Source organism: Botrytis cinerea, chromosome 3, assembly GCF_000143535.2.
Source record: "Botrytis cinerea B05.10 chromosome 3, complete sequence".
In the NCBI taxonomy this organism is placed as follows: Eukaryota; Fungi; Ascomycota; class Leotiomycetes; order Helotiales; family Sclerotiniaceae; genus Botrytis; species Botrytis cinerea.
Genome location: NC_037312.1, coordinates 1 through 13,255, shown reverse-complemented (window position 1 = coordinate 13,255; position 13,255 = coordinate 1). Strand labels below are relative to the sequence as shown.

At 19.4% G+C, this 13,255-nt stretch overlaps 1 protein-coding gene across 1 annotated transcript; it reads left to right on the top strand.

Annotated features, from left to right (window-relative positions):
- The first annotated feature begins 2,087 nt into the window (after nucleotides 1-2,087).
- Nucleotides 2,088-2,905, top strand: BCIN_03g00005 (hypothetical protein). The gene is made up of 3 exons (XM_024691649.1): nucleotides 2,088-2,135; nucleotides 2,204-2,340; nucleotides 2,419-2,905. The coding sequence occupies exons 2-3, from the start codon at nucleotides 2,237-2,239 to the stop codon at nucleotides 2,747-2,749; spliced, it is 435 nt and encodes a 144-aa protein (XP_024547420.1). The 5' UTR covers nucleotides 2,088-2,135; nucleotides 2,204-2,236; the 3' UTR covers nucleotides 2,750-2,905.
- Nucleotides 2,906-13,255: the final 10,350 nt, after the last annotated feature.

Here is a 13,255-nt window from a genome sequence, read left to right as displayed (position 1 = left end):
ACTACTTTTTATATAATAATATAACAATCTTAAACAAAATCAGAATACTAGATAGTTTTTTAATAAATTCGATATAAACATTTATAATAGACTCAGCTGAACAAGTAAGATTAACTGTTATTATCATATGATTTTCTATAAAATTTTTCATTCTTATCACGGGGCGAGGTAGGGGTTCTAAGTAAGATGTATAGTATTATATAAGAATGAAAGAAGGCGCTAGGAGAGCGACTATATAGGACGTGGATGCCTAAGGCATCCACAAGACTCCAACATTGAACCCGTGACAATTCTTGAAGCTAAAATCTAGTATAGATTTCACTAAAACGCTTGAACTATTATTATTTATATCGGAATCTGTCAGGGGTGATCCACTTTACCGCTAACCCACAAAAGTGTGGAGTGTTCCGGATGCTCCCGGAACAGTGAGTCTACTATATATACTCAATCAGGTAATCGCTCCCTGATAGAATCCGCTTTATAACGAATTTTTCAGTCTAATATAGTCAAGTTTTACTATGATCAAAATCCAAAAAATCTAATTATGTTATATTTTTTTGATATTGAATTTTGAAAATACTGAATAAATATGGTTTTGATGAGGAGTTCGACTAGAATTGAGATCAGCATTCATTTAAAACAACACCGAGTATTCTTAGTTAGTTTACTGCCTTGGAGGCGGGGTTGAAGAATTTCAGCTCGTACAAAATTCAGCCGGGTGTCTTGACTCTGCAGTGTGGGGGTTGGAAAGTTAATCAAATATAACGAATTTGCAATGAATAGATAGTATCGACAGAGAATAACTAGTTTATTAGTTAGTGATTTAAACACACGACTCGAATGTCCCCCCATTGCATGGAATGTCTGTGTGCTTCGAGATGATGAATTCAACGAATGAGCTCTTGGAAAGATGCATATAAATCAATCATCATGTGTAATGTCAACTGCATTTTAAGACAATGAGTTTAGTGCTTGCAATAGGTGGTTTTCGCAAAAGATTTCTAATCCCTATCCTCAAACAACTGCATAAGTTATCGTGTCTTGACTCAAGAAGGGCCAGACTTATTGCGACTACTGTATAAGTTATTATATCTGGGAACGTCTGAAATAATTGTGGAACGCCAAGGCTCCCCACCCAGCTTGACTCATTTAAGATAGCAAATATATGTAGATGCTTATAGAAGTACTTAGAGCTTTTTATACTATTTTTTAATATAAGTATTCTATAGACAATTCTTTAGACTTTTAATTGCTAAATTTATCAACTTTTAAGAACTCAATTTTAGTTAGTTAATATAATTAATTATTATAATACTATAGTCTTAGACCTAGATTAGTCATTAATAAGTACTACTTCGTAGGTTAAATCTCGCTCTACTTTCATCTCTAGTTTCGATAATTGATTTATTTTATTATAATGTCTTAACTCAGTTATTGTAATAATTTTTCATAATTGAGTCTATCAAAAGCTTCTAATAAGTCTTAAATTTAATATCTATAATTTAGTTAAAAAGATATACTATTATAATATTTTCATTAGTTATAGATTGAATATGTACCTCATAATAATTGATAGAGACAATCTTTTAATAAGTTTCGATGATATTACTCATATAATATAGTACTTTCAAAAAAAACTTTCAAGTTCTTACATAGACATAGTTACTACTCTAAGTAGATAGCCTTAGTGTTTCATAGTTTTTTCAGAAACACTTTAATCACGACGTAAGTTATCATATCCGGATTCAATCAGGGCCAGACACATTGCCACTACTGCATGAGTTACCATATCTTGATTCACAAAGGGTCAGACATATTGCAATCACGACGTAAGTTATCATATCCGGATTCAAACAGGGCCAGACACATTGCCACTACTGCATGAGTTATTGTATCTTGACTTAAGTAGGGTCAGAAGATAGTGATACTGTCCTATGATATTGGATGTAAGGCTTTCTTGGCAGGTGAAAGGAGAGGTGCGTGTCATCTGCAATAAAAAGTGATGTATTCTGTCTCTTCCTAAAGCTGCTCAAATATACATATATATACTCAGAGATTTCCTACTCTCAGATCCCCCTCATTAAACTGTCTATCACAAGAGTTTACAATCCTCATACTATCACTTATTAAAACTAGTAAGTTTTCTTTTCACTCCTTTCTCTGGTTATTATTTCTGATTAGATGCTGATTCTTGGCCATCAAGTAAACTCATCATAAATTCATCTACTGCGCCATCATGTCAGGCAATGCCCCGAACGGATATAGCGATTGGGTCGTACTACATCTCATCAATAGCATGATGACAGCTCCGATCGAAATCAAAAGTGCCTACTTAAAGCAGTAATTCTCGTCTCATATCCTCTCTATCCTTCTTTTTACTTTCCCTGTTTCCTTCCGTGCTAACTAACATGTCCCCAGCGGCAAATTTCACCAAATGGGCAACAAAGATGTAGAAATTTCTCCTGAAACCATAAACACATACATCATTCCCCCTAACACTGCGATGGATATCGCATCATGTGGCCGACATTCTGCATTGTACGGCACCGAAGGCAATGTAGAGATCTGGGCTGAAGGAACCAAGATTTGCAAATTGTTTTGGAGTGATCCTTATTCAGGAGACAATGATTTCCAACTCCTGGATTATAAGATGGGCCCAGGCTCCGTGTACGTTGTCTCGGTTGGAGAGTGGAATAGGAGCGGGGGAAGTCTCGGGAATGTCCATGTGGAGATCGCAAAGAAGGGTTAGATGGAAACCCTTTCCTCGCATTTTTTGATGCAGAAAAGAATCAGAGGATGTAATTTTGCAGATCAGAAGTCATATTGATCTTAGCCTACAATATAACTCGAGAGATTTTCCCTCCTATAGAGAGGTTTCTCTTGATTTTGAAAATCAACTACTTGAAAAGTGACTTTCCATACATTGTACGCGGAAAACGTGACCTAGAAGTCATGTGATATGTTGTGCCTCTATTTATAGTTCCTAACTCCTATACACCTGATATTAAGTTCAGTACCCCACTTTTGAGCCACCTCTCTTTTAAGCCACCTTATAAAATATATATATACAACTTTTAAACTTCAATAATTCAACAACTATCCAACTATAATATAATCTTCTATAATATCAATTTTATATATACTATCGAAATCCACCCTAACTCCTATACACCTGGTATTAACATTTTATCTAGTATTAACTCTACCTCTTATGCAGAGGCCCTTTTATAATATAATATTATAGGAGCTGCCTAACTCATATACACCTGGTATTAATGTTTTATCTGGTAATAATTAAAATTTAGGGTTTTTAGGGTCTTTTATATATATATAATTATATTTTTATAATTCTAAGAAAAATTCTGATTTAATAATGATTTTTTTATTTTGTTAGCATTTTTTCTTATTAAATTCTATTTTTAAAATTTATTTAGTATTAATAAAAATCATTTAGTATTAACTCATTTCTTATACAATATTGATATTACCGAGCGGCAGGCGGGGCGGATCAGGGAGATTCGGCTTTATTAACTTCGCAGAATATTCGCAAAGTTATATTCAATTTAGATTTTAGAATTAAGATATAATTCAAGAAACTATAATATAGAATCTTCCTAATTAAAGATATATAGAATTCTTATAAATGAACTAACCCAATCAGCCTTAGCTTGCTTGCATAATAATATAATTGCTTATCTTAATTCCCTTCGAGGGGACCAATTAGTTATATAATCAATATCATAACAATATCCCCTTCCTTAGGGTTGAGCTTTATCGAAACAAGGATATAATCGATTAATAATATTGAATAATATCTTTTGGTTGATTAGAATCCTTTATTTGTTACAACGGATTAGTAACAGGCTGTAGAATCACCAAATGTACAGACTATAATAATATTATAAACCTCAATAATTCAGTTGTAGTATATTGGGGGATAATAGGTACCCAAGGAAAGCCTTAGATATGTATATAGTATTAATCATAGAATATTCTAATTATTTAAATAAGATAAAGATTTATATAAAGAAATGGATTTCATTATAATATAAAGTTTTGTATTTAAAATAACAATTATTAGTTTTATTATTATAATTATAAAAATTGTAATCAATTATAATCTTATTGAATTCCTATTTGAAATCTAATCTAAATCATTTTGAAAGATTTCTAAATATTTCTATATAATTCTAAAAATAACTTTTGTAATATTTTGAATATTATTTTTATTTCAAATATCAATTTAATAATCAATTGCTAATATAATATTCAAAATTATTATTACAAATTAATCTATCAAAAATATTAATAATATTGAAATAATCAATACCTCGAAAAAGATTATTATTAATAAAATATTTAAAATTATCTTATTAAATAAATATTAAAATAATCAATAAAAGTTTGATATTTTCTTTTTACAATTTGAAATTTATTTTCGATTTAATATAAAGGAATAGAAGGTGATAATGGTCACATAAGAAAAGCCTTTGCATATACCAAATATAAAGCAAGTAGTTATATATAATAAAATGAAATGAATTGCTATATCACAATAATGAAATAAGGGAGATAATATAAACTAAATATTCAATTCTTTAAAAAATAATTTTAGAAAATAAAAAATTCAATAGTATTTTTAAATTTATAAAAGTAAAACTATAAATATTAAATATTAATAATATATAATCTTAAAATTATATATTTTTATTTTTATATTTTTTTTTACTTTAATTAATTAATCTTTTGATTAATTAAAATCAACAATATATATAATTTTTTAAAAATATAAATAAAGAAAGTTAAAAAGAATAAAGGAAATTATAATATATTAATTGCTTTTTTTAAAAAGAAATAGTATTCTCAAACGAATATTCTTTTTATTACAATCATAACTTTACAAAAAGTTTATAAAATTATGAAATATATTTATTGCCTTTTTTTACAATTTCAATTGAGAATTCCAATTAATAAACTTTTTATTATATCTTTCTTCAAGAATAATTTTATACATTCTTTTTGAATCTTTTAATCGTTTAAAAAAACCTCAATTATTAAAAAAGCTATCTTTTATTATATTTATAACTCCCTCATTTTCATTTCTTTTATTATTCAATATTTTATCTTATTTTATAAATTCATATCTCCTTTGTTTTATATATCTAATTTCTAAAAAAAAAAGGTATAACTTGAAAACTAAAACAATTAAAAAAGAATAGTATCTTTACTATTAATATCTATAAAGAATTCTAATATTCCTTTTTCTTCATCAATTAAAGTATATTTCCGTTTTTATTTAATTATTAATTCTTTAAAGATTATATAATAATATAATTTTTTATTATAAATCGATTCTTTAAAAATAACATCAATAAAAACACATTAATATTGATATTAAATTTCTTTCTAATATTATTGATATTAATTATAGAATTCGTTGTTAGTTATTTCAAATAAATATAAAGTTTCAATAAAAACGAAATAATCATTTTATAGTAATCTTTTGATAAAAACTTATTCAATAGAATTTTTAATAATCAAATAATATTCGATAGTAAATTCTAGAATTTTGTATTATCTATTTTATATAATTGTCTTATCAAAGATTAGTTTTAAATTGTTATAAGTATTTTTTAAATCTTAATATTTTATATTATTCTTAAGAATCGAATTCAAGGTTTCATTATTTCTTTTCTTTATAATCATATATTAAACAATTATAATTGCAAACGGCTCATTCTTATACACATTTATATATAGTTGGATAAAGATAGAATTTTTTTCAACTACAAATACCCATAAATTATTTTATTTATTTATATATTAATTGGATTTTATCAAATTGATATAACTCTAATATTGTTTCTTAACTATAATATTATAAAAGAATTTATAATCAAAAATTATTTTATCTTTACTAAATATATTTTCAATTAAAATTCTCCAATTTATATTATTCAAAATAAAAAGTTTAATCCTTTTATATATGATTTCGATTTGTAATATATTTTTATTATTTTTGTTATAGGAATATATAATATATATTATAATGTGATTCACTATTTTATAATTAAATATAATATATAGGTTTTTAATATTTCCATATACAAAGATATAATCAAAATCTTTCTCTACTTAAATAATAAATATAGGAAATGATATTATTATTAAGTAATACTTTTGATTTATATATTATTTAGTCACTTTTTTTTAAAGTATTAAATCTTATCTACAACCTTACTACTAAGGGATATAATAGTAATAATGAGTGAAATTAAATCCCTACTTTTTATATTGGTTGTAATAATAATACATTTTTATTAATACAAATATAAAATCTAAATATCGATTTATTAATATAATAAAGATTGAATTAATAATTAATAATCTTTATTTATCTATTTTATAAACTTTTGTAAGAATAATAAATAACTTTAATTCAAACACTGACTCATTAACTAAAGGATTTAAAAATCGAAATTTCAAAATTCTAAGAATTCTCTTTTTCCTTTTCTTATTTATACCTTTATTAAACTTAAATTAAATGAAATATTTATTATATATCCACACATCATCGATATAATTTCTATACTTATATATAATTTTAAAATAATAAATAAAATATTTATTCTTTATTCGAATAGTTTTGAGATTTAATATATTTATTAAATAATAGAAATGAAAGTTATAAAGTTCTTTAAATCTATACAGAATTAATTTGATTATAATTATTCAATCGATTTATTTGATTATGAATTTTTCTTTCAAAACTAAATATTAATTTTTTGATATTAAAACCTTTAATAAGTATTTATATAATTCGAATTGTTTTATATTTTTTGTTTCCTTTTTATTTTCTAATAATACAATTTGTTTTATAATTCATTTATTTATTAAATAATTTTATTACAACTTTTTATTTTCTTTAATTATTATAATTTCTAATCTTAATTATCTTTTTAGATTTGTAATCACTTTTTTATTAGAAAATAGAAATAATATAATATTGAATTCAATATATAAATCTTTTATCAATAAAATATCTTTTGAATAATTGGAATTTTCCTTTTTAAATATTCCGATTATATTATACTTAAAACTAAATTGTTTTCAATTCTTATTATTTTATTTAAAGATTTTAAATTCTTATTTAGGATTAAGAATTTTAAAAGCTATTCTAAATTTAAAAGATATCAAATGTTTATTAATCTGCATTTCAAATTTGAGGGGGTTTATTAATTAATATATGAACTTTCTATTGATTATTTCTAATAATATATTAGAATTAGTTAATTTGATTATTTTGATTAGTTTATATTGGAATTTAGTTTTGTATATTATAATAAGGATTATAACAAAGGTAATACTTTTATAAGAATGATATTATAGTAGGCTGAATTTATTGATAATCTTTTATTGTATATATTGAATCTTTTTTATTTTTATGAAAATCTTTTTATTATTGATCTTTATTTACTTTATTAATATATTAACTTTGATATAAAGATTATTTTGAATAATAATGATTATAAATATTTCTTTTAGATTGTTTCTATAGTCTTTTTAAGTATTAATTTAATTATTGAATTTTAAATATTTAATGTATTGTTTTTCTTTCGGAAATGTTTGGATAGTTTTATAAATCCTTATTATTGTTAGTATAGCTTTATTCCCTATAGTTATTATTATATTATATTGTATATGTTGAAATTGTATATTTAATATATCAATTATTATAATCTGATCTTATTCTTTCTTATTATTATTAGAAATTAAAGATTGATTATTTAATAAATAATGATTTAAATCTATATTATTATTTTTATTTGATATTATAAAAATCTATATTAAATATAACTTTATAAAAAATATACAAAATTATATTCTATAAAAAAGATAAAAATATTTTTAAAAAAAGATATAAAAAAAGGAAATTAAAAAGAAATAGAATTTAAAGAAAGTAAAAAAAATATTTTTGAAATAGAGAATTATTAAATAAAGGATTATAATATTTTGAATCTTAAATGAAAAGAGAAAATGGAAATTCTATTTGCCTTTATAGAACTTTTCTAATTTTTCTAAATTTAAATATAATTTTTTAAACAATCTAATTATAAAAACAATAAAAGAATATAATATAAAAAAATACATTCTTAATCCGAATAAAAAAATTCTTGATTTTTAATAAAAATAAATAAAATTTATTATTCTATTCTACCTTAATATATAATTAATATTTCATCAATTACTTTAATATTATTGAAAAAATATATTATATTAATAAATTAATAATTAGGATTTCTATTACAATATATATATTAATATTTATCAATAATATAATATTTTGATTTTTCTATATATAATTTATTATATTTTTTATTATTATAAAATATTAAATGATTTATTCATTCCTTTTTGAATTTAATAATACTTTTAAAAGATTTTCAAATTTATTTTCAATAATATCTTTTATATCTTCTTCTTTTTTTCCGATTAGAATATATTCTTTTTTTCTTTTAATAAATTTCTTAAGGTAAGTTTTTAAATAAATCCTATTAATTGAAGTTCTATTTATTTCTTTCAAAATATATATACTTTTGTTTAATAAGATTTTATTTATATAATATAGATTAAATTATTAATATATAAGTTTTCTTTTTTTAAATATATCGATTTTCAATTATAAATCAAATTAAAAAACTATATTTTTTATAGTGATTTTCTTATTAATTATATTATTATTTTTATTAAAATATATCTTTTTATTCAAATAATATTATTTCTTATATATTATTGTTTTCTTTATATTTAAATTGTATATTTTTAATTAATAAAAATATAATATCAAAAGATTTGTATGGAAAGTAATCTTTTTCTAATCTAAAACTTTCTATATATTATATTATATTTTTATAAATAATATCAAATAGTATTTATAAATTATATAAAATAAAATCAAATTAATTAATTAATATATAATCATTTTATTAATAAACAATATTATATTCAAATAATATAATCATTTATTTTTATTATTTATTATCTTTATTAATCTATTAGTTATAAATCTATATTCTTATTTAATTTAATTATTTACTTTCAAATTATAAATAAAGATTTACATTTATTTAATTCTATACTTTCTTAAAAAAATATTCGATATATATTTTATTTTCAAATCTTTTATTTATAAAAATCTTATTAAAGATTAAATACTTATAAATAATATTTCAAATAAAAACAATAATAATTTATAATATTGTATTTCTTAATAATTTAATTTCAATTTAATTTAATAAATTATTTTATAAAAAAACAAAATATTTATAATTGTTATTTGAAGGTATATATATAATATTTAAATTGTATTTTTACTAATAAATATTTATTTATATAAAATATAAAAGTTCTTTTTAAATATTAGATTATTGTTTTTAATAATTGAAATAGGATTTGATGAATTATTTGATATCTTTATATATTCTATTTCAATAATAAAATTTATATATTTTATCAAATATATTTTCAATTTTTTTAAAATTATATATTTTATACAAATTATTAATTAATAATGTTTTTTATTATTATTTATTAATAATTTTATAATATAATATATTATAAATTCTATTTCTATATAAATACTTTTTATATATAAAGAATTCTAAAATATACTTTTTGAATTTCGAAAATTCTTGATTTATTATATCTTCGAGATATTATAGATTGATTAAATATTAAACAATCTTTTGATTTTCAATATTATAATTCTTATTCAATTTGTAATTTTATAAAAAGTTTATAAAATTATATAAAATAAAAATATCTTTTATATTATTAAATTGATTTATAATTTATTTATTAATATCTTCCTCCTTATCTTTTTCAAATATATTAAAAAATATAATTAATCTTTTTAATAATCTATTAATAATAATATAAATTATATCTTTAATATATTGAATTTTAAAATCGAATAATTTAATTTATATAATTTATTAAATAATAAAAGCTTTAAAAAAGTTTATTATTATTCAATTCAATTATATAATTAAAATTTTGATATTTATTTTCAAAACGAAATATATTTTGTATAAATCAAATCTATATTTTCAAAAAGCTTTTAATATTCTTTTATATTTCTTTTTTGTTATATTATAATTCTTTTCGGTATTATTTTATAATTCATTTTCAAAGTATATAATGATATATTTTTCTTTAGATTTTTATTTTAAATATATTTTTCATTTATTAATATTAATATTCATTTCAAAAACAATTTATTTAATAATCATTATATTTTTATAATTTAAAAGTATTAAAATTAAAAACTTAATTAAATTCTTTTTTAATAATTTCATTATTTATTTTTATTTAATTATTTATAAGAATTTAATATCCTTTTTGAATAAATAATATAATGATTTTATTTTCTATATAAACTTTTCAATCTATATTTAATAATATATATAGATATTTAAAAACATTCGAATTTCTATTATTGATTTAGATTTTAATTAATCAAGAATCTTTTTAATTTTGGCTTTTATAAACTTTTATTCTTTTAATTCAATTATATAATCTATTATTTTTACTTTATTATAATATTATTTAAATTTTACACCAATAATACAATCTATATATTCAAAATGTTTAAGGATTTTATTAATTATTTAAATATATTTTAAAACAAATTTTTATATATTTGGTATTATTTTTTTATTATTATATATTATTTTTAATCCTTTAATATTAATATTGTTTAAAAAGGATATTATTATTAATAAAGTTAAATCATTAAGAATTTTTATAATAATATAATAAAATTGAATTATCGAATTGATTATTTCTTAAGAAAATATAGTATATTAGAAAAGGCTAAGTGGAATTTGAAAAACTATTAAATCTTTATTTTTGAAAATTAAAGATATTTAATCATAATTAAAAAAGAAATCAATTAATAAAGCTATTATATAGTTTATAAAATTTTTTATAAAAGTATTTATATTAAAAAGTAAATTTGTATTTCGAATTATATATCGATTCAATTCTATTATAATATTAATAATTCAATAAATATTTAGAATCTTCTTTTTTATTAAAAATTATAAATTATAATAAAATTTATTATATAATTTAAAGACTTTTTACTTTATTTTATTTCTAAGTATAATAAAAACTACTTTTATTAAGGTTTTTGGAATTAGAAAATCAGAAGTTTATTAAATCTTATAAAAAACAATTCGAATTCTTTATAATAAAACTATATTCTTTTATACCCATTTAGTATATATCCAATCGAATATTAAAGTCTTTTTTTAATTAAAAAAGTAGATTATTAATATATCTCTTTTCAAATCTATTAAAAGATTTCTATAATCAATTGTCTTTATTCTTTTTAAAATAAATTAATATTCTTTAGATTCTTTATTGAAATAGAATATAAAAAACTTTTTCTATCTTTTAAATAACTTTTGATATAGATTTTTTAATTAATTATATTCAAATCAATTGTTTTTTTTATTAAAGAGTTTTTTAATAATATTATTTAATCAATTTAAGAAACAGACTTTTATAATTTTATTTTTATATATTGTATTTATTTATATTATTTATAAGTATTTCAGTAATTCTATTATTTTAATCTATTTATTACATTTAATAATTATTTGTTTTTTGAAGACAATTTAAAAGTTTAGATTTATATATAGCTATTTAATCTTTCAATATTTTCTTTTTTATATAGATTATTAATATAAAGAAATAAAAGGTAGTAATAATTATATAAGAAAAGTTTTCACATATATTAAGTATAAAGTAAATAACTATACATAATAAAATAGAATAAATTGTTATATTACAATAACAAAATAAAAAAAACAATATAAACTAGATATTCAATTCTTTAGAAGATAATTCTAAAAAATAGAAAATTCAATAATATTTTTAGATTTATAGAAATGAGGCTATAAATATTAAATGTTAGTAATATATAATTCTAAAGTCATATATTTTCACTCTCATATTACTTTGATCGCACCTTTATACATAGAAATGCTAGGGACCTATATATTATATCCGATTACAAAACAGCGAATCATATTACAATATATATTATACATTTTTATAATAAAAATAATGAGAATATATTACAAATCGAAATTATACATGGAAAGGTTAAACCTTCCACTTTGAATAATACAAACTGAAGAATCTTAATTGAAAGTATATTTAATAAAAGCAAAATGATTTTCGATTATAAATTCTTTTATAATATTATAATTAAAAAACAATATCAGAGTTATATTAACTTAATGAAATCCAATCAATATATAAATGAATAAAATAATTTATGGGTATTTGTAATGAAAGGAAATCTTATCTCTATTCGATTATATATAAATATATACAAAGATAAATCATTTACAATTATAATTATTCTATATACAATTATAAAAAAAAGAAATAATAAAACCTTGGATTCAATTCTTAAAAACAATATAAAATATTAAAACCTAAAGAATATTTATAACAATTTGAAATCAATTTTTGATAAAATAATTATATAAAATGAATAATATAAAATTCTAAGATTTATTATTAAATATTATCTAATTATTAAAAACTTTATTAAATAAACTTTTATTAAAAGATTGTTATAAAATGATTATTTTATTTTTATTGAAGTTTTATATTTGTTTAAAATGATTGATAATGAATTTCATAATTAATATTAATAATATTAGAAAGAAATTTAGTATTAATATTAATATATTTTTATTAATATTATTTTTAAAAAATCAGTTTATAATAAAAAATTATATTATTATATAATTTCTGAAAAATCAATAATTAAATAAAAACGAAAATATACTTCAACTAATAAAAAAAAAGGAATACTAAAATTCTTTATAAATATTAGTAATAAAAATACTATTCCTTTTCAATTACCCCAATCTTCAAATCATATTTTCTCTCTTTTAGAAATTAAATATATAAAATAAAGGAGATGCGAATTTATAAAATAAAATAGAATATTGAATAATAAAAGGAATAAAAATGAAGAAGTTATAAATATAATAAGAAATAATCTTTTCAATAATTGAAATCTTTTTAAACAATTAAAAGGTTCAAAAAGAATATATAAGGTCTAGGATTTTCAGGGTTAGGGTTAGGGTTAGGGTTAGGGTTAGGGTTAGGGTTAGGGTTAGGGTTAGGGTTAGGGTTAGGGTTAGGGTTAGGGTTAGGGTTAGGGTTA